The sequence below is a fragment of the Brassica napus genome, chromosome A8 (genome assembly GCF_020379485.1).
Source record: "Brassica napus cultivar Da-Ae chromosome A8, Da-Ae, whole genome shotgun sequence".
NCBI lineage: Eukaryota > Viridiplantae > Streptophyta > Magnoliopsida > Brassicales > Brassicaceae > Brassica > Brassica napus.
In genome coordinates this window covers 17,791,236-17,811,716 of record NC_063441.1, presented here as the reverse complement: position 1 = coordinate 17,811,716, position 20,481 = coordinate 17,791,236, and the positions used below count along the sequence as shown (strand labels likewise).

General features: G+C 36.8%; 3 protein-coding genes and 1 pseudogene across 3 annotated transcripts; 1 reads left to right on the top strand and 3 right to left on the bottom strand.

Annotated features, from left to right (window-relative positions):
* Nucleotides 1-28: 28 nt before the first annotated feature.
* On the bottom strand, nt 29-6,755 carry LOC106427581 (probable LRR receptor-like serine/threonine-protein kinase At1g29720). The gene is made up of 25 exons (XM_048737924.1): nt 6,444-6,755; nt 6,174-6,357; nt 6,023-6,094; nt 4,755-4,826; nt 4,520-4,591; nt 4,367-4,438; nt 4,178-4,249; nt 4,005-4,076; nt 3,844-3,915; nt 3,699-3,764; nt 3,558-3,629; nt 3,417-3,479; nt 3,271-3,339; nt 3,099-3,149; nt 2,987-3,028; nt 2,826-2,869; nt 2,355-2,743; nt 2,055-2,253; nt 1,951-1,971; nt 1,726-1,860; nt 1,510-1,628; nt 1,221-1,431; nt 895-1,126; nt 591-741; nt 29-489 (listed from the first exon to the last, which is right to left on the bottom strand). The coding sequence occupies exons 1-25, from the start codon at nt 6,544-6,546 to the stop codon at nt 151-153; spliced, it is 2,994 nt and encodes a 997-aa protein (XP_048593881.1). The 5' UTR covers nt 6,547-6,755; the 3' UTR covers nt 29-150.
* A 171-nt stretch (nt 6,756-6,926) lies between these two features.
* Nucleotides 6,927-8,733, bottom strand: LOC125577120 (annotated as a pseudogene).
* A 1,288-nt stretch (nt 8,734-10,021) lies between these two features.
* LOC106361621 (probable LRR receptor-like serine/threonine-protein kinase RFK1) lies at nt 10,022-16,037 on the bottom strand. Its single transcript, XM_013801398.3, has 24 exons — nt 15,760-16,037; nt 15,097-15,271; nt 14,868-14,939; nt 14,711-14,779; nt 14,560-14,631; nt 14,300-14,371; nt 14,112-14,183; nt 13,941-14,012; nt 13,787-13,858; nt 13,629-13,700; nt 13,479-13,550; nt 13,301-13,369; nt 13,148-13,213; nt 13,007-13,069; nt 12,889-12,933; nt 12,755-12,798; nt 12,252-12,640; nt 11,976-12,171; nt 11,750-11,896; nt 11,533-11,651; nt 11,233-11,443; nt 10,908-11,145; nt 10,681-10,831; nt 10,022-10,600 (listed from the first exon to the last, which is right to left on the bottom strand). The coding sequence occupies exons 1-24, from the start codon at nt 15,872-15,874 to the stop codon at nt 10,232-10,234; spliced, it is 3,042 nt and encodes a 1,013-aa protein (XP_013656852.2). The 5' UTR covers nt 15,875-16,037; the 3' UTR covers nt 10,022-10,231.
* Nucleotides 16,038-18,259: 2,222 nt separating this feature from the next.
* LOC106361622 (seipin-2) lies at nt 18,260-20,278 on the top strand. Its single transcript, XM_013801399.3, has 2 exons — nt 18,260-19,564; nt 19,639-20,278. The coding sequence occupies exons 1-2, from the start codon at nt 18,467-18,469 to the stop codon at nt 20,104-20,106; spliced, it is 1,566 nt and encodes a 521-aa protein (XP_013656853.1). The 5' UTR covers nt 18,260-18,466; the 3' UTR covers nt 20,107-20,278.
* Nucleotides 20,279-20,481: the final 203 nt, after the last annotated feature.

Here is a 20,481-nt window from a genome sequence, read left to right as displayed (position 1 = left end):
GATCTGACCAAGATTAAACACTAGGAACTTTCATGGTAAGCATAAATTATATATATTCCAACGTAAGGTTTCAAACAACTTTTAATGATATGGAGTTTGAAGTTAATTCAAGAGAAAAGGCAATGTTCACAGCCTTTGATACTCCAATGACTAAGAAGAAAACTCTGCTGTGGAGTTTGAGGTGGCTGATTCTTGATTAAATGGGGACAGACCATAGCCAGACATGGATGTTGACTCTTGCATCTCCATCAGCTTTGAAAAGTTCAAATCATGTCCATACACGGCAGGACCTGACATAATCCGTGGTATTTCCATCTCCCCCTCCAGCATTTTCACAGCCTCTGACATCAGTGGACGTAAAGAAGGAGTTGCATTTGTGCAAACAAGAGCAACTCTGGTCATCCTCTCCGCTTCTAGGCTGTTGAACTCACCTTCGAGCTTCGGATCTACTATCTCCATTATGTCCCCTTTCTGTTGCAGTGTCATGGCCTGAGATGGATGTTAAACTTATTGTCAAAGGAGTCATAGATTAAACTATAGAACCGAGGACAAAAAAAGGCAAAAGAGAGAGCAGAAAGCTGCACAGTTACCCATTTAATAAGTGGTGCATTGTCATCGCTTCCTTTTTGTGTTGTATTACTTTTCCCACTAACAATCTCCATTGCCACAACCCCAAAGCTGTAAACATCTGCTTTCTCGGTCAAGTGACCCATTAAAGCATATTCTGGAGCCATATAGCCGCTACATCATAAGAGAAATGAAGACATATTCAGAGCTTGAAAACAGACTGTTATACTACCTCCGTTCCATAAAGATGGGTTTTCATGTTTTCAGACATACTAAGAAAAGACATCAAATTTCTTTAACATGGTGTGTTTAAACAATACTACTTACATGGTTCCTGCAACTTTGGTGCTAATGTGAGTGTGTTCTTCTTCGTGGAGTCTAGCTAAACCAAAGTCAGATATCTTTGCATTAAGGTTGGCGTCTAGAAGCACATTGGGAGTTTTTATGTCACGGTGAATCATTCTCATCGCAGCTCCTTCATGGAGAAATTCAAGCCCTCTTGCGATTCCCACACAGATTTTCTTTCTTGCTGCCCAGTCCAGTTTCAAGGAGCTCCTTCCTGGAAATGGAAGAGACCATGATGTTGCTTCACATGATATGTCCACTTGGAATAGACTCAAAATGAAAAGAAAAGCTGAATGACTTTGATTTACCGGACAAAGCAAGAGCAAGGGAGTTATTTTCCATGTACTCATACACGAGCAGCAGTTGATCCTTTTCGACACAACATCCATAAAGCTTGACAAGGTTTGGATGATTCAGACCTGAGATCATGCCTATCTCATTCACAAACTCACGGTTTCCTTGGCATGACTTGGAAGAAAGCTTCTTCACTGCTATAATAGTTCCATCTGACAGCTCTCCCTGCATTAAGTTTCAGCCATATCAAAGACCAAATAAACAGCCTTATTTGAGAAGAACTTGGCATGGCTTTTAGTATACTTTGAATACAGATCCAAAACCTCCTTCTCCAAGTTTGTTGGCTTCATCAAAATTGTTTGTTGCAGCTTGCAGTTGCCTCCATGTAAAGCAAACAGTTTGCAGACCCTGTGCTCTCAGGTCTATATAATGTGATCAGTTGCCAAGTAGAAAATCATAAGTAATAATGCTATGAGAAAATATGAGTAATGGATTCATAAACTTTGTGAGCTTTGATACCTCTTTCTCTCTTTTTCTTGTCCTGTCTGCATTTTCTGTGAGCATAGAATCCCAAAGCCAAGAAAATAATTGCTACCAAGGGACCTGTTACCCCAAAAATTAGTGGATAATTGATGTGACGTTTGGTTTTCTCCACTGCAAATGAGACCCTAAAAGTGTTAATGCATACACCAATCTTGAGAAAGAAGTTTGTAACAAAGTATTTATTTATTTATCTTATGGGACCTCCACAATGTTGCTCCAGGCCTGAAATTTTGAAACACGAATATTATTTATAGGTAACAAGAATAGTCTTAAGTTTTCTCAAGCAGAGGAGAAATGTTACTTACTGTGGCACAAGGAGATTGCAGAGATAAGAGGACCATAGTTTCCTCTTTTGGGTATGAGCGTTGTCCCTTTACCCGCCCAATACAACCAAATCTCTAACTTATGATCAGTCACATTAACAGCTTTCAGTTCTTTCACAATAGACTTCAGAGTGCCATTAGCCTCCTGTCTGATGTTAAAATCCCTCAAGAACAATTTCCCCTATCAGAGGAGAAAAGGGACAAAAGGAAATGAAATTCAATCTTCTAAGCAACTTAGTTAGGTAATAAAACGCAATTATTCAGTAAACAATAACGCTATACCTGAACATAGACATCAAATATGCGTCTACCTAGACGACTATATAGTTCTTGATCTGAAAACTGAATCTCCATAAAATGGAGTTTCAAATTATATTCTCCATTTTCCAAGCAAAACGCATAATAAACTAGAGAGAGAGCAGATCGACGTGCAGTCTTATAAAGATCAGGAGAATCTCCAGGTAGTGTCAAACTAGTTGAAACGATGTACGTATCATCATCAATATTATCATCCATAAAGTCACCAGTGTTACTAATTCCCCAGTTTTTGAAGTGCTGATTTGTAGCGGCTTTGACCTGATCAATGTTATCAGCTTGATAAGTGATTTTACCAATAGAGTTTGTAACAGTCACAGTTTCCCCACCACAGTTTATATGTAGTGATCGCCTATCTACAATCAAAAACGATTATCACTATCAATAAAAAATGGAATTAACAAAAGTGAGTGGGTCAAATTCTCAGTATGAGCTTACAGTGCTTGCAAGTGATTGGACCAGCGCATGGAAGAAGACCAGTTCTGTATGGAAAAATGATCATAGTATTTAGGCATCTGATCAGAAGAAAACTTGCAAAAGATTTGTACTAAGTTTTAGGCATTCTTGTTGCAGATGATAACGCAGAAGAGTGAACTTACAAAGTGTTCTTTAAGGATGAGCTCCGGTATGTATTAATGTTACTGATCCAATACAAATTGAGAACATCAACTTCAATATGAGCATTTTATCAACAAATATGTACGTATGTACCTCCTTTCTTGGCAGCTAGACGGCAATGAGAAATTGTTATAAGAGAGGTCACTGTAGAAAAACCAACAAGAAGATTAGTTGACATGTTTTTTTTTTTTTTTTTGCTAAAAAGATTAGTTTACATGTTGAAAGATTTCTCAAGCCATGTAAACAAGGGAAGGCTCAAACGTACATATTTGATCTGCTGTTGAGGTAAACACCAGATTTAATTTCCCCGGAAAGCATATTGCCAGTCAAGTAACTGTAACAACACATCAAAACTATAAATCATCCGTGTGTGATTATGTGTTATATATCTTAACATTATATGCGTCTTACGTAAATTTTGGTACTGGGTTTATTCCAAGAACTTCACCGGTCAACTTGTTAAACGATAAATCACTGCAGAAAACAACATAAGGTGTGAACATCTTTGAGTAAATTCTGCATAAGTCTTTTCAGATTTCAACACAAACTTACAGAGATCTCAAGTTTGGTTTACTCCAAATGTAAGAAGGAATTTTACCAGACATACTCACATTCCTCAAAACCCTGAAACAGAGACGGAGTTTTTAGTTTGATATCCTCAAATACAATATGCTTCATTGAAAACACACATACAGGTCTTTGATGACTTGGCTAGATATATTAGGAAAAGAGTTTATCCCGGTCATATCACTAATAAACCTGAAAATGAATATTAGAAGTCAGTATATTCATTTCAGTGGTCCTTTAGCTGATCAATTAGTTCGAGGTAGTTAATTACAGATAAGTTAGATTTTCTAGGCGGGCCACTGCGTCAGGAAAAGGTCCTTTCAGTCCACTTGCTTGTAGATCTCTGAAGATCATATTTGCCAAAAAAAGATGATATTAAAACATAAACTGTAAGAGAGATTAGTTACATTTAGTGATTATGAAAAAGCTTACAGTCTTTGAAGCTGAGACCAGTTGCTAATATATTCTGGGATGATGCCAGTGAAGTTATTGTCACTTATCCTACTGCATAGTGTAAACAAACAGATAGTTCACTTCCTTGCAGGCCAAGGACAAAATCTCAAAGTTTTTAAAAACTGTAGTTGCTAAGTGCAGCAATAACTTACAATGTCTCAAGGTTTACCAGTCTAGCAAGAGAGCTAGGAAGGCTTCCTGTAAATTGATTGGACACAAGGTCCCTGCAAAACCCAGTTTTAGAGAAGAGATTATAGCTAAATACTTAACTATTTCAGTTAAACAAAAGATCTTTTTTGTGGTTTCGGACAATAATAGTTAAGATGCAAAGAGAATCTTACAATCTTTTTAAGTTGGTCAAGTTACCAAGCTCATCAGGAATCGGACCAGAGAACTGGTTGGCTTCAACCCCTCTGACAAATCCATCACATTAATTTAATACTAGACTAACGATTAGAAGTTACACTCCTAGAGGGTACAGGTATGAGACGTACAGGAATGTCAGACTCTTGAAGTTTTGTAAACCCGGTGGCAATGGCCCAGACAAACGATTCGCGCAGAGCGAGCTGCAAGAAAGCGCAAAAATTACCTACCAGATCATGAAGGTTACAAGGAGAGAGAGAGAGAGAGAGAGAGAGAGAGAGAGAGAGAGAGAGAGAGAGAGAGAGAGAGAGAGAGAGAGAGAGAGAGAGAGAGAGAGAGAGAGAGAGAGAGAGAGAGAGAGCTGACATGGAAGTGAGGTTCGGCAATGAAGCCCACTCCATTGGGATTGAGCCAGAAAGGTAGTTTCGGCAAAAGACTCTACCAAAAAGAGCAGAAACACACTATAAAATGTTCACATGGGAGATTCCAGACTAAAAGAAGTTCGAATCTCTGTTTATTCTGTTTTGAATTAATCCCAAAGTCGAATTGTGTTTTAAATTTTTTAACAACTTAATCCTCATATTTTTGGTTGACAATTATGGATACTAGGTAAGAGGTTGTACTTTTGTAATGTGGTATCATATAAACGATAACTTCGAAAAGTTAATACATTTTAAATTTGATTTATCTCCATGTTAGACAGATCAACCATCACTTTTGTTACAGAAAAATATCACGAATGACTATTTGTTTGTTTAATGAAAAGGCTACGCATTCACTTGAGAGTTTTTCATAATTTATTATTCTTTTAACTTTTTTTCTCGATTTTCAAATCGGACCGAACATTAATTCGGTGTGATTACTGGTTGGCTGGTCGGACCTGTTCAACCGGTCTAATTAAGTTTTAAATTATAATATATATAGTATAATCATATATCTTATATATATAAATGTTTTAACATCCCAAAATAAATAACTTGAATACATAGCGAAATAGATGAAAACATGGCAAACTAAAAAAACACTTTTTTAACAATGATATATTAAAATATTAACTAGTAAAAATAAATTGTAAAATATAGTTTTATATACGATGCTTATCAGAATTTGCTGAACAAAAAGTAATATATTAATATTTCGTGGCCTTGGAGTAGTCATACTAACTTTTTCTTACAAGTGCAATATCAAATCCTTGTGGCAATAAAAAAAGTCAGATGATTAGAATGGTATATGAGAGGCATTTAGGATTTTTTGGTCTTTTTCTTTTTAAAAATAAAGGAAATTGACGGCTACTAGTAATGGTTAATTAACTTGATATAAAACGCTAATTTTTTTAACAACTATAAAACCCTAAATTAAATTGAAACCTAATCAAAATTTTCCTTATTTTGCGAAACATATTACTGACTAGGATCACCAGATTTATCAGTTTTGAGAGGGGGTCAGATTTTAGTATATCTGGGTTTTGGATCAAACCGAACTGGCTTACTAAAGGAGTCACAGTCGGACTGGTTTGACCGGCCGGTCGGTTTTCAAAACCTTGGTTTTCCTCTACATAAAAACTGTAGATTATGAACCATGGTTTTTAAAACCAACAACTAATCTACGATTCGGTAAATAAATTCCAGACTCACATATTCTGGAGATACTTAAGTTTGGCCAACTCAGGCGGGAGTTTCCCTGAAAGACTTATGGACTTGAGTTTTCTGTGATTTCTCCAAAAAAAAAAAAAAAATCATCAGAAAATAAAGATTTGATAATTGAAGATAAAAGATTCACACTCACAGTTCTATAATATGACATGTCATGTTGTTGTTGAAACTACAATCACAAAGAATGATGTTTTCCATATCTGAATTCGGACTCGAAACAACATCGAGTTTAAGAGTTTTCAAAAGGCAAGGATCTCCATCACTTAGGTTGAGTCTCTTGATTCCAAGTGTAGTAGCTATCTCCCCAAGCGCTTTCACTGCATAAATATTATCGAGTTTATGTATGGAGAAATTATGGATACTGACCTTTGATATTATAAGAATCAATATTTTGATTAAATACATTCATCTGGATGGAGAGCTGGTGAAGCAGATGTTGTTAGAGTGGAGAAGAAACTTGTGATGATGGTGAAGAACAGAACGAAAGCCGAGAAGACAACCCCCATTATTGAATTCAAAATTTGTGGACTTTTTTAACTAAATAAGTGTAACAGTGAAAGGATATATCTACTTATAGGTCTTCTTGGTCGTCGCTAGTAGAAAGTCGCGACACATATAAGACCAAAGTTAATTAATATTTGAATTATTGTACAAGTTGCAGCGACGAACAGGTATAGGTTCATGAATGACCCATTTCTTTTATCCCTTTACGTGTTTATAGTTCCAAAAGTATCATTTAAAAAATATTCTGAAGGTCCTTTTTTAGGAGTATGAAACTAAAAACCTTTTTTTTTAATAAAAGAAAGAAAGTAAAAGATTTTCAATTTTGTGTAGGGTATCTTCTAAAAATATGTAAATGATTTTAGGAAAGTTATAGGAAAGAGAGTTTGATTCAACAAGCACTGTATAAGTATATAATTCGAGTTTGACAAACATTTATAAAGATGTATTTTTGGATCTATATAAATTAATCTAATAATAAGATTTCACACAACTTTAATGATATGACTATGTAGCCTATACAATAACTTCGTGAGCATTTTTGACATCACATCGACGAGGAAGGTAACTCCACTGTGGATTTTAGGATCACAGATTCGGGGTACGATGGGTAGAGATCACTACCAGAAACAGAGGACTTCATTGTAGATGCTGTTTGATGATCGGTAACACCAGATGTGCTTGAGCTTCCGTGTGTATCGACGTCCCTCATCTTCGAGATGCTCCAGTTATGTCCATATAAACCATGATCTGACATAACTTGTGTTACTTCAATCTCTCCTTCGAGCATTTGTACAGCTTCTGACATTGTAGGCCTTAAAGAAGGAGATGAATGTGTGCAAACGAGAGCAACTTTGATCATCCTCACTGCTTCTTTGCTGTTGAAGTCACCTTCAAGCACTGGATCTACAATATCCATTATGTCCCCTGTCTGTTGCAGCATCAATGCCTGAGATTCAAATGTAAAAGTTTTCTAAGTAAACGTATAGCACATTCACACACATCAAATGAAAAAAACAATCTCAACAGTTACCCAATTGATAAGGGAGACGTGATCAGCACTTCCCTTGTGTTTAATTAGTGTTACTCTTGCCACTAACAATCTCCATGGCCACAACCCCGAAGCTATACACGTCTGCTTTCTCTGTTAGTTGACCCCATAATGCATACTCTGGAGCCATGTATCCGCTGCATTGTAACAAGAACCAAGACTGAGCTATATTTTTTTGTTTTTGGCAAGGGCTTGTTTTATAATATACTACTTACATGGTTCCAGCGATCTTGGTGCTAATGTGAGTGTGTTCTTCTTCGTGGAGCCAAGCCAACCCAAAGTCAGATATCTTTGCGTTTAGGTCAGCATCTAGAAGAACATTTGTTGTTTTTATGTCACGATGAACCATCCTGACTATAGATCCTTCGTGGAGGAATGCAAGCCCTCTTGCGATTCCTACACAATTTTTTTGTCTCATTGCCCATTCTAACTTCGTTGAGCTCTTTCCTGTAAATGATATTACGTTACATGTGATAACATATGTACACTTGAATTCAAGACTTAAAAGGAATGCTTGATGAATTTTTTAATTTATTTACCGGACAAAGCAAGAGCAAGGGAGTTGTTTTCCATGTATTCATACACGAGAAGCAATTGATCCTTTTCGACACAGCATCCATACAGCTTGACAAGATTTGGATGATTCAGACCAGAGATCATGCCTATCTCATTCACAAACTCACGGTTTCCTTGGCATGACTTGGAAGATAGCTGCTTCACTGCTATGATAGTTCCATCTGATAGCTCTCCCTGCATTATGTTTCTCATATCAGAAACCAAAAAAGAACATCCATACTTGAGAAGAATATGGCATATGTTTTAGTATACTTTGAATACGGATCCGAAACCTCCTTCTCCAAGTTTGTTGGCTTGATCAAAATCGTTTGTTGCAGCTTGAAGTTGCCTCCATGTAAAGCAAAGAGTTTGCAAACCCTGTGCTCTCAGATCTACAAGATCATACATGTCCAGTAGGCAGTAGAAAATCATTATAGTAATGCTAAAATGAATTAGTCATATACCACAAATGGATTCATACCACGTTCTCTTGTGTTATTGTCTAGTCTGCATCTTCTCCGAGTATATATTCCCAAAGCCAAGAGAATAATTGTTACCAAGGCACCCGTTGCCCCGAAAATGATGGGATAACTAATGTGATGTTTCATTTTCTCCGCTACAAATGATACACTAAAACTATAAATATATAAAAAAACAGTACACAGAGTGAAACTGCGTTCACGATTTATGGGTGACATTTACTAGTAATATCTAAGAAGACGTGAATGTTTTTTTTGAAAAAGCCTAAGAATCTAGGAAAATAACGTTTGTGAAATGTCATTTTAGCTTTATAGGTTTTAATTTTTTCTATAAATTTATTGAGTCATCCTATGTTATTTGCCACTTAATAGTAACATTCTAGTTTGAGTGATTTCATTAAGTAAACTATAAATCAAATGTTTCGATGGGCTTGGAACTGGCCATGTATCCGAGTCAATTTCATGGAGACAAATGATGTCATTTCAGAAAAATGTTCAACCAAAGTGATAAGAAAGTTAGTAAGCAATAGAGACTTTCCCTATCATATAGTTCAGTTTTAACAAACATTTCATAAAGATAAGTGTGTGTTTTGAATTTAAATAAATTAAGATGATGCAAAGTTTTAGTTTTCTCTTAAATCTCAACTTAGTCAAACTGCATTTCACAAGACACTTCATATTTTCCACAATTATCTATATATACAAGCATATATACTATTAAAGAAAATCTGGATCGATCGAGTCTTTTATGATAGGCCAGATCGATCGAGTCTTTTTGATAGGACGGATTGATCGAGTATTTTTTGATAAGCCAGATCAATTTTGATTTAGTTGAACATAGTTTGTTCGGATTCTGATATCATATTAAGTTGGACGAGTTTTCAACTTAAAATAAGTGGATTGAAACATTTATCTCATATATTAGTTAGTATCTCGTCAACTTATCGATGTTGAAGACTCTGTCTTTAACATCCACAAGATAACTAATCAAGCTTTAATTATTGATATAGGATTTAAAAGCTTCAAAGTATGATGAATAGGTTTGCCCAAAAAAAAAGTATGACTAGGAAAGATCACCAATTTTATTTTCTTTTGAGTTTCGGTTTACGCAACACTGAATCAAGACCAGACGCCAATATAGTAATCGTCTACTAAACCTTTTTAAAAGTACTCCTGAATCAAACTAAGCCTGCACCAAGCAGGCTAGTCAATCTGCATCAATCAAGTATCAGTGCCTATCTTTTCTTTTAAATTGAACAACGAAGAGAAAATAATTTTCTCAACGTAGAATTTAGAGGCTTCAGAAGTATGATTCATATCTTTTGAGTATTGATTTTCCACAAAGATAACTAATCAAACTTTAGTTCTTGATGTAGGATTTTAAGGCTTTTAAAGTATGACTATGAAAGATCACTGACTTTATCATCTTTTGAGTTTTGGTTTTCCACAACACTGAGTCCCTAACTAATCAAGCTTTAATATAGATACAAAAAACAAATCACAGTAAATGGACTAATTTTGTAAGAAACTTCCAAACCATTTTACATAATTAAAACTCAGATAATTTACAAAACATAGAGAGAAGACAGCAAACTGGAAACCTCTTCAAGTCCCTGACTCATCTTGCTTTCTTTCTTGTCCAGCCACATGAGTATCGGAAGAAGAAGAAGGATAACTATTAAGAGAAAACTGAGTCTTACTGCTGTTCTCCTCCATGCCTTTCCTTACATCTTTGAACGCCTTAAACCTTATATCCCCTGACTTCCTGCTTGTTCCCGGGGTTGGTTCCGGCACTGGATAGTGACCTTCCAGCATACCAACCACCTCCGACATTATAGGACGATCTGACGCAGAAGCGCTTGTGCACACGAGAGCCACTTTAATTAACGTCTCTGCTTCTTTCTTGTCCACTTCAGGTCTCAATCTCTCATCCACAACTTGCATCAAGTCCCCTGACTCTTCACACTCCATAGCCTACAGATATACATCAAAAGGGTTTATGAAAAAAACAGCTTGAATAAGCAACTGAAAACTTGGGATCAGATTATAATTACCCATTCCAAAAGGCAGACTTCATCTCCTGCCGCCATGAAACTACTATTGTTTATGCCAGCGACTATCTCCAGAACCAAGACACCGTAGCTGTAGACATCTGCTTTGAAAGATAAGTAACCCCAAAGTGCGTATTCTGGTGCCATGTATCCTCTGCAGAGAGGTTCACATGGTTAGCAAACAAACCATAACTGTAAAGGAACAAACGAGAGCAGACTCAGGGGCTTACATAGTCCCAGCGACTTTGGTGCTGACGTGTGTATTCTCCTCTTCATCAAGCCTAGCCAATCCGAAATCAGATATCTTTGGAGTTAGATCCTTGTCCAGTAAAATATTAGTGGCCTTGATGTCTCTGTGTACAAACTTCAACGGTGATTCCTCATGGAGGAACGCTAGACCTTTTGCAATCCCACAGCAAATCTTAAACCTTGTAGGCCAGTCCAGTGGAATCTGTTTATGCTTTGGACCTAAAACATTGCAAACACAAACACCATTTTCTTTAAAGCATCAAAAAAGCTTTTGGAAAGGAAAAAAACAAAAGAAAAACAACTCACTGAATAATGCTTGAGCTAAACTGTTGTTTTCCATGTATTCATACACCAGCAACAGCTGAGACCGTTCAACGCAGAAGCCATGAAGCTTGACGAGGTTAGGATGTTGTAGACAAGAAATTGCGCCAATCTCGTTTAGAAACTCTCGGTTCCCTTGTCTTGATTTAGATGAGAGCTGCTTCACTGCTACAACTCTTCCATCTGATAACACACCCTGCAAAAAAAAAAAAAAGAAGAGATTCTATTATCAGCATGCACTGCACTATATTAACAAGAATCAATCTCATCATAGTGATCTTTTACCTTAAACACAGGACCAAAACCACCTTCTCCAATCTTGTTAGCTGGATTGAAGTCATCTGTAGCAAATTTGATTTGCCTTAACGTAAACGTTCCAGATGGCAACTCTTCTTCATTGGGATCTGTGGAAAAAAACTTCATAAGAAACAGTACTCTGGTCTATATTATCAAGTCCATATCAAAAGCAAAAGAGAATGATAAGAAGGCAACGATCAATCACCTTTTCGTCGCTGCCAACATTTTGGAAGGCAGCCAAAAAACCAAAGGACACCCAGTATAAAGATAATAAGACATATGGATCCAAGTCCAATTGCAATTTTTGCTCCCAGACTCATTCCACTTCCGGGGGATGCACACGGCTTAGAATCTGCACATTTGAAAGTATTACTATTAAAAGAAACTATTGTAGTGATCATTACTGGTTTCTGATATATGAAGAAAGCTACCTGAAACTATGGAAATAGCCGATATGAGAGGACCATACACCCCTCTAGTGGGAATCCTGGTGGTTCCTTTACCAGCCCAACTCAACCGGATAGCTAAAAAGTGGTTAGTCACATTGACAGTAAATGATTTGGTTATAGGTTTTTGAGCTCCCTTTGCTTCCTCCATGATATTGAAGTCCTTTACCACTAGTTTCTCCTGCAGAAAATAAGGCGTTAGAAAACGAAAAAAAAAAGAACATTAAATTTAATTTTCACCAGATGGGAGCAAAAGCTAACCTGAATGTAAATGTCGAACACACGCCTCCCAAGCCGGTTATAAGTTTCATCATTGGTGAATCTCATCTCAGCAAAGTCTAAGTTCACAGTGTATTTTCCATTTTCCAAACAGGCGTGGAAGTAAGTGAGAGATACTGGAGCTATTCGTGCTGATTTGTAGAGATCAGACAGGTTAGATGTTGGGACAAACACAGTGAATCTTGTGTTTTGGAAATTGTTGTCGTCCATATAATCCCCTGTGCTGCTGAATCCCCAATAACTATTATGCTTCAGATAATACTTAGCAGCCCCACCTTCAGCTTCTCCGTCTCCTTGATATAAGATTTTGGTTTTGTTTTGCTTCAATGTTAGATCGCTTCCACCACAGTTTACATGGAGGCAGCTCGAATCTACAATGATAATAAGACAGTAGGTAACAATGTCTATAGTGTGTACTTTAAGGTGAGAGGCTATTGTGAAAAGATCTATCATCACTAGTCCTTTAAGTAGGTGAGTGTACTTACATCGAGGACATTTGAAATCGTCAATGCAAGGCAGAACTTTGCTCCTACGAAAACATCAAAGGTAATGGCACTTTAATATTTTGAGATAAACACGGAATTTAGATGCTAAAGATGATCAAAGGAAAGGACCTTACGATTCTTTTGTAGAAGTGCTCTGAAACAAGTTTAGATTCAGATTCCTAAAACAAGAATCTCAGTTAAAAATATGTAAACCAAGAAGATCAAAGAAGAAAACAATGACAGTATCCTCACATGTTTGGACGACAAGAACGACTCTCAGAACTCTGCCACTTGAGGTTATTATACGAAAGATCTCTGCAGCAGCAAGAGAACTGGCATCAGAATGGAGATGCAATGTGATTACAAAACTTGGATTCACAGAAATATACATACACAGTGATTCCATCCCTTAGTAATTCAGGTGGAACATCTCCCTCCAGCCTATTTCCAGTCAAAATTCTGCAAACAAAAGTAAGCTAAATGATTCTGAGTCCAAGTAATATAGAACATTTTAACAAAATATGAAAGTAGACAATTTTAACTTACAAAAACCGTAGTTTTTCTGCATGCGCAAACGATGGAATGACCCCAGGCAACTTGTTAAAACTCAAATCCCTACACACAAACCATTAATAAGAATTAATCAATCCTGTCATTCTTTAATGTACAAACCTCCTCTTCATTTGATTTTTAAGTTAACTGAGACTTGATAGAACATGCTTACAGTGTCTCCAGATTCTTAAAATTCGAAAGATAGTCAGGTATTTGTCCAGCAAGGTTACAGTTCTTCAATACCCTATAATATAAAACAAACAAGAATTAGATTAAAAATAAGAGATGGATGGAACAGGTTCAAGAAAGGAATCTAACTTACAGCTTTGAAATTTCTGTCGAGTTCCGTAAGTAAGGGAATGGTTGGACTGGTCCACCTATATCACTTATCCTCCTGACAACAATTAGGTCGTTGTAATAAAAGCTTCATCAGCATTACTATAGATGAAAACAAACTAAGTTTATGGAGAACAAACTCACAGATTTTTGAGATTGTTCAGAACTGAGATGACAGATGGGATTGGACCTGTGAGACCAGATGCAACTATTTCTCTACAAGGAATAAAAGAGAACAACATCAATGAGTGTTAAGAAAATAAAAGAAAGAAAAGAGTTTAAGAAGAAAAGATGTTACAGTCTCTCGAGTTCTTTCCAATTTTGTGTGTAAGTAGGTATCGTTCCATTGAGTTGGAGATCGTTAATCCTGCTGCATTGTGCCAAATAAAAAACAGCAGATGAACAAAAGGGAACCAAACCAACATAATAAGTAATTAAGTTGGAAGAAAAAACAGAACAGAAGATTTACAAATCTGTCATATTCTGTAGTTTAGATAATGAAGCTGGCAAATTTCCCGTCAAATTGTTGGAGGAAAGCATCCTGTAAAAGATGAAACCACAAGAAAGATCTCATCAAATTCAGAAGAAAATAAAAAAAAAACACAATGAACACATAACAAAAGACAAAGAAACGGATAGGGAATCAGAAACTCTCACAGTGTTCCCAAGTTGACTAAGTTCCCAAGCTCCTGAGGAATGGTTCCAGAAAACGCATTTGACTCGAGATTCCTATACAAGAACCAGAACAAATAATAATATAACAGCACTTCTTTAGAGAAAGCTAAAAACATTTTCAGACGAGAAAGTGCACAGAAGCATTTCAAATTGATCAGCTAAGTACCTGAACGTTTCATTTAAATAAACACACCAAACCAATTGACTGAACAAAAGAAGATTAACGGATGCTTGAAACTTACAAGAAAGTTAGTGAAGTCAAGTTTCCCAACTCTTTCGGAATCTCCCCTGACAGCCGATTTACAAGAAGAGAGCTGCACAGAGATTATGTTACTGTTACAAGAACATTTAGACACTAAAGCTAAACCATTAAGAGGGAAGGAATGTTCTTACATAAGTGTTAAATTTGTAGTAAACCATTCAAGTGGTATAGTCCCATTGAGGTAGTTGTAGGCTAAGTCTCTAAAACATAGCAAGAAACAGTGGTCAAAAGTAGCAGTTAAAATACTTTAGTCAAAGCAAGGTTGAGATACTTTATGTGAGCACTTACATCTCCCGGAGTTTAGGAAGCTTGACTATTTGAGGAGGAAGAGTTCCTGGGAGACTATGATCCTTCAATGCACTAAAGAACAAGCCAAAGAGCAATTAGAAAATGATGACAATTAACAACAGTGCACGTAACCATAATTTGCCTTGGAGTTCTTACAAGTGGAAAGATAACCAACGACATAGACACACAAATAAAGAAAGTTAATGAAGAGTGTCTTGAGTATACTTACATTTTCACAACATGACAATCAGTTTCGTTGGTGGGACTGCATTCACATTCAATTACTTGCTCAGCTAACGGAGGAGGAGTCTCTGTAAGCCCCACCTTTTCGACTGTACAACTTTCAGCATCAAATTTCCAGTACTTGGAGCCCAGTGTGGTAGCGATTTGCTGCAGAGCATCGACTAAGGGACAAGAACACAGAAGCAAAAACAGCACAAGACACCATCAAAGGTAAATACTTGAGCAAAACACACACAGATTATAATAACTCTTTAGCATTAACAATGAGTCCAACAAATCATGAAAAGTAACATCAATAATACAATTTATCCACACCAAAGCTATATATATATATATGAATATTATCCACTTGAGAGACAAGCTCTTTCTCAAGGAAACTCAAACAGAAAAAAAAAAAAAACAATCAAAAGATGATTTAATAAACAGAAAATGACCTAATCACCCAATCAACACCTGCAGATTTTGGATTAAACAACTTGAATTAAAAGAAAAACCCTACAAACCCCTAACGTGTCCAAACAAATTCTGGTAACCAAATTAAGAAAAAATAATCTTATTTGTAAGCAATAAAAACCCAGAAACTTTTTCATACATGGAAACTTTACCAACTGGAAGAAAATATAGAAAGATAGGAACTTTAAACACTTACCTTCGTCTTGGGGTAATTTGATAGCATTTATACTAAAAGATTTGAAGCAAATGATGGCAAAAATAGAGAATACGAAGATATTAATATCCTTCTTCTTCTTCTTATCGGCAAACATTTTGAGGAAAAGGCAGACGAGAGATCAGAGTCTCATCCACAATGTCACGATTGTGTGGAAGATCTGAGATATATGGGTTGGTTTGTGGGAAAGAGTGATGATGATTATTAGTGGTTTTTGTCGAATTAAGACAAATCTACATACGAACAGTGTTTTCAAACCTTTTTTCTTAGCTACACCATGTTTAGTATAATATGGTGCAAACCATCCAGAGTTTAGAAATGTGTCGAAACCTATACGAAATATATGATAATACATGTCACATATACGACGTTAATAAAAATATGGTGCCAACATCATAACGAGGTTTAATTGATTTTAGCTTAAATAATTGGGGTCAGAGCGTAATTTCTTAAAGTTAAACTCCAATTAACAAAACCCGACCCGACCCGTTCGATAAACCCGACCCACACTTAACCATTTCCCCCAAATCGATTTCATTAGGGTTCTAAACAAGAAAAAAAATTGGGAATTTTGAAAAGAGAGTGAGAGATTCGTCAGAGACAAAGAGAGATTGCAGAGACAGAGAGAGAGATCGATTCAGTTTCCATGGGTCGTAAGACTTCTTCGTTGTCCAGACTTGGTTTGATTTTGATGGTCTTGTATATACATCTCGGCTAAGGCAGCAAACACTGCAGATCCAATGGGAAGAACATTTTCATCAAGGAAGAAATAAGGTGAATGAACCGAATGCACAGAACCGACTTGTTCGTTTCTGATACCGATTCCTAGATAGTAACCAGGTATTTTCTGTTGATAGAAGGCAAAATCTTCGCCCGCCATTATCTTCTCACCTGGTGAGACCTTCAATTACCACATCCGGATTCGTCGCCGAAACTGAATCGATCTCTCTCTATGTCTCTGCAATCTCTCTTTGTCTCTGACGAATCTCTCACTCTCTTTTCGAAATTTCGAATTTTTTCTTGTTTAGAGCCCTAATGAAATCGATTTGGGGGAAATGGTTAAGTGTGGGTCGGGTTTATCGAACGGATCGGGTCGGGTTTTGTTAATTGGAGTTTAACTTTAAGAAATTACGCTCTGACCCCAATTATTTAAGCTAAAATCAATTAAACCTCGTTATGATGTTGGCACCATGATTTTATTAACGTCGTATATGTGGCATGTATTATCATATACATCGTGTAGGTTTCGACACATTTCTAAACTCTGGATGGTTTGCACCATATTATACTAAACATGGTGTAGCTGAGAAACTTTTTTCCTTTTTCTTACAATAATTAAGTCAAACTGTTTACCAATAAAAAAAACTAATATATAATTAAGTCAAATTTGAAAATTACAGAGATGAAATACAACGAAAAAAAGATGGTAAAACCCCACAAAGAGAAAAAGCACTGACACCCTTACAAAAGTTGAACAGAATCATTCACTAAAATAGTATTTTATTTAGAGATAAAAATCCTTTTCTCTGTGTGAATGGTGTGCGTTTATTGAAGAGATGATCTGTATATTTGCGCAAAAGATAAATAGATTCCAAAATAGTAAAAACACAATATTTTCATTTTTTTCTTTTTTAAGTAGACCAATTATTCATTATGGGACAGTTGTGAAAACTAGTGGTGGTTTAAAGCAAAGTAGATTCTTTTTTAATTAGAAGAAGACAAATGGTGTTAAAAAAATATTTAAAATGATATAGACATGTGACAGAACTATCAACTATGGGTAAAGGATAAGTAATTAGGTACTTGTCCAGTTGTCTTCTAATATCCACTCTTTGTTTTGTTTATGCTTTTGACCATTTTAAGTAATTTTTTCATTAATAACAACAACACAGTTTGGGTTATCAAGTTGGATACAAAAACCTCCCCCAAAGGGTAGTAAGTAAACATTAGCGAGAGCTTACAATTAAAGTAAGGAGAAGAGGGTAATGTTGAAGGATAAAACAAATAAAACCAAGATGTGAGCCGAGAGAACTTGATGACCAAGTACAAATCTTGAGCCTTTGAGTGTGGAAGAAGCCTGCACTTAATTACATGTTTGATTAGTCGGTCTCTCAACAAGTTGTGAGAAGTCCTGAGTTACACTCCTTCCAAGTAGTATTAGAGAAAGTCTAGGCAAACTAGTTTGGTAATGAGCTTTATAGATTATGTCTTCAAAGGCTGCTACAGAAGAAAATAAAGATTTTTAAAATCAATATTTTAAATAACTAGAAGGTTATGGGTAAACTGAATTGAAATTTTAAACTCAACCAAAAAAAGTAAAATCAAAGTAATCGATGTTTTAAAAAAAAAAAACTGAAATAATCGATGTTAACCAAAATTACTTAAACTACTTAAATTTTAACAAAAACCTGAAATTTTTAAATAAATAAAAAAAACCTGAAACTTCAATTCAGACAAAATTAACCAAATTTTAACCCAAACTGAATTGAATTTACTACTTAACAAACCGAGAATCCAAACTTCCTGATTCCTGATGTTTGGTTAAAATTAAAAATGTAGCTCCGGTTAACAAATAATCCGGTTTGATAGCCCGGTCAGATTATCGGTCACAGCAATTTTGTCAACTAATTATGCTTGTCGTCACCGATGCCTTTGAACTTCTTCAATCTCTTCTTCTCTGTTACGATCAATGGACTCCTCCTCCTCCTCCCACGACGAGGAACTCGATCGATTCCTCGACGCGCCCGATGAATTCTACTACGATTGCATGCCCCCGACCCGTCGCCATTCCCACCGTCAATACTCGTCTCCCTCGGCTAATCCCTCCGCCGCGACTCTCCGTCGGAGAAACTCGGCACCTCACCGGAACTCGATTCGCTCCGATGTAGAAACGGAGCCGTCTTCCTCCTCTTCCAATGGATTCAAAGTCGATGGTAAACCGAGCGATGACGTAATCGAATCAACCAAGGACCTAATTGACCTATCTCCAGAGAAAGATAACGACTTTGCTGTAACTGATTCGGGTCAGAACCGGGTTGACCCGTTTCAGGAAAGCAGAGAGAAAACAGAAGAATCCATGGATGTAACAGATTCGGGTCAGGCCCGGGTTGACCCGGTTCGGGAAGGGGTTAGCTTGACCGAAGAATCCACGGTGACCACCGCGAGAGATGATCGGGAACACGACAATGCAAGATCATCACCACCGGAGCTCCGAGAACCCAATCAAACAGAATGGTCTCTCCTTGGCTATTTGGTTGGGCTAGTGTTGAAAGCAATCGAATTTCAATTCAATTTGTTCATCAGCCTTGTAAAGTATCCACCTTTGTTGCTCCACTGGTGCTTCCTCTTCTTTTTCGATCCCTTCAGCACCATTAGGCTCGGCAGACGCTTTATAACGACAGTGATAACTAACAAGCTGAGTTGGTTCGATGATACCAAACGAGTGTTGAACGTTGCGTGCAAGTGTGGATGGGGTTTGTTTTACGCTGTTTACGTTGGCGCTGTGTTGTTTGGCTTGTTGCTTTTGTCGCTTATGCTTGGTGGGTTTATGATCAACCGTGTAGCTGATAAACCGTTTGTACTCAAGGAGGTATTGAATTTCGATTACACTAAGAATAGTCCAGAAGCATTTGTGTCCATAACCTCGTGTGATGGAAGTTGCAAGGAGAGTAATGAAATGTTGAAGATCAGAGGGGTTCGAGCTATCCCTCGTGACCACAAGCTAGAGATCACTCTTTCTATGACGGTACCTGAGTCTGAGTACAATAAAAACCTCGGCATGTTTCAGGTATTGGCTTAAGCTATGTCTAACATTATGTGTTCATTCATGTTTTGATATTGGATCCATGTGTGTTGTTAAAGGTTCGAGTGGATTTCTTATCTGCGGATGGTCAAACGCTTAACAGCATAAGGCGTCCATGCATGTTGAGATTCAGAAGCGAGCCTATCCGTCTAGTTCAGACATTCTTGAAAATGGTTCCGTTAGTTACAGGATACGTCTCTGAGATACAAACCTTGAGCTTGAAGCTGAAAGGCTTTGCGGAAAAGGACATCCCCACTGCTTGCTTAAAGGTAATGATCGAACAAAGGGCGGAGTTTCGACCCGGTGCAGGTATTCCAGAGCTGTACGACGCAGCCCTCTCGCTTGAATCAGATCTTCCTTTCTTCAAAAAGGTTATATGGAAATGGCGGAAGACTTTGTACGTGTGGATCAGCATGAGTTTGTTCGTTATGGAGTTGCTTTTTGCGTTGGTTTGTTGCAGACCTTTGGTGATACCAAGAACACGAAGTAGAGACAGAACGCCTTCAAATCGGACCGGAAGTAGATAATGTTGCTGTAAATCATGTTTTGTTATACTTTAAAACGGTACTTTCACTTCCTTGTTAGCTTTAGCTTCTAAAAGTTCTTTAATTAAGTTGTAAATCTTATATGTGGTTTGGATTTAACATATGTTCTTTGAAAACGAGTTTGATAAAGTAATATAACAAATGTGTTTGATAATGATTATTAGTATCAAAGAGGAGAAGAGAAAAAATGTTCATTTTATTTTATAAAGATTTATTAAAGTGCTCATTTAACTTCAACTGTAATACCATGTAAATCTCTGCGCCTATTTTATTCCTAACGTTCTGTCCTCACATTTACTTGTTGCTGTCCATTGAGAGAACACAGAGAGAAACAATCAGAACTCATATATGTGTCTT

Coding starts and splice junctions, on each gene's coding strand:
- LOC106427581 (XM_048737924.1), bottom strand. CDS start 6,546: ATGGGGGTTGTCTTCTCGGCTTTCGTTCTGTTCTTCACCATCATCACA. Junction 3,480..3,557: donor AAACCAAACTTGAGATCTCT/GTAAGTTTGTGT, acceptor TGTTTTCTGCAG/TGATTTATCGTTTAACAAGT. Junction 1,861..1,950: donor CCTGGAGCAACATTGTGGAG/GTCCCATAAGAT, acceptor TCTCATTTGCAG/TGGAGAAAACCAAACGTCAC.
- LOC106361621 (XM_013801398.3), bottom strand. CDS start 15,874: ATGTTTGCCGATAAGAAGAAGAAGAAGGATATTAATATCTTCGTATTC. Junction 13,859..13,940: donor TGGAAAGAACTCGAGAGACT/GTAACATCTTTT, acceptor TATTCCTTGTAG/AGAAATAGTTGCATCTGGTC. Junction 13,214..13,300: donor GCAGAAAAACTACGGTTTTT/GTAAGTTAAAAT, acceptor TTTTGTTTGCAG/AATTTTGACTGGAAATAGGC.
- LOC106361622 (XM_013801399.3), top strand. CDS start 18,467: ATGGACTCCTCCTCCTCCTCCCACGACGAGGAACTCGATCGATTCCTC. Junction 19,565..19,638: donor AAAACCTCGGCATGTTTCAG/GTATTGGCTTAA, acceptor GTGTTGTTAAAG/GTTCGAGTGGATTTCTTATC.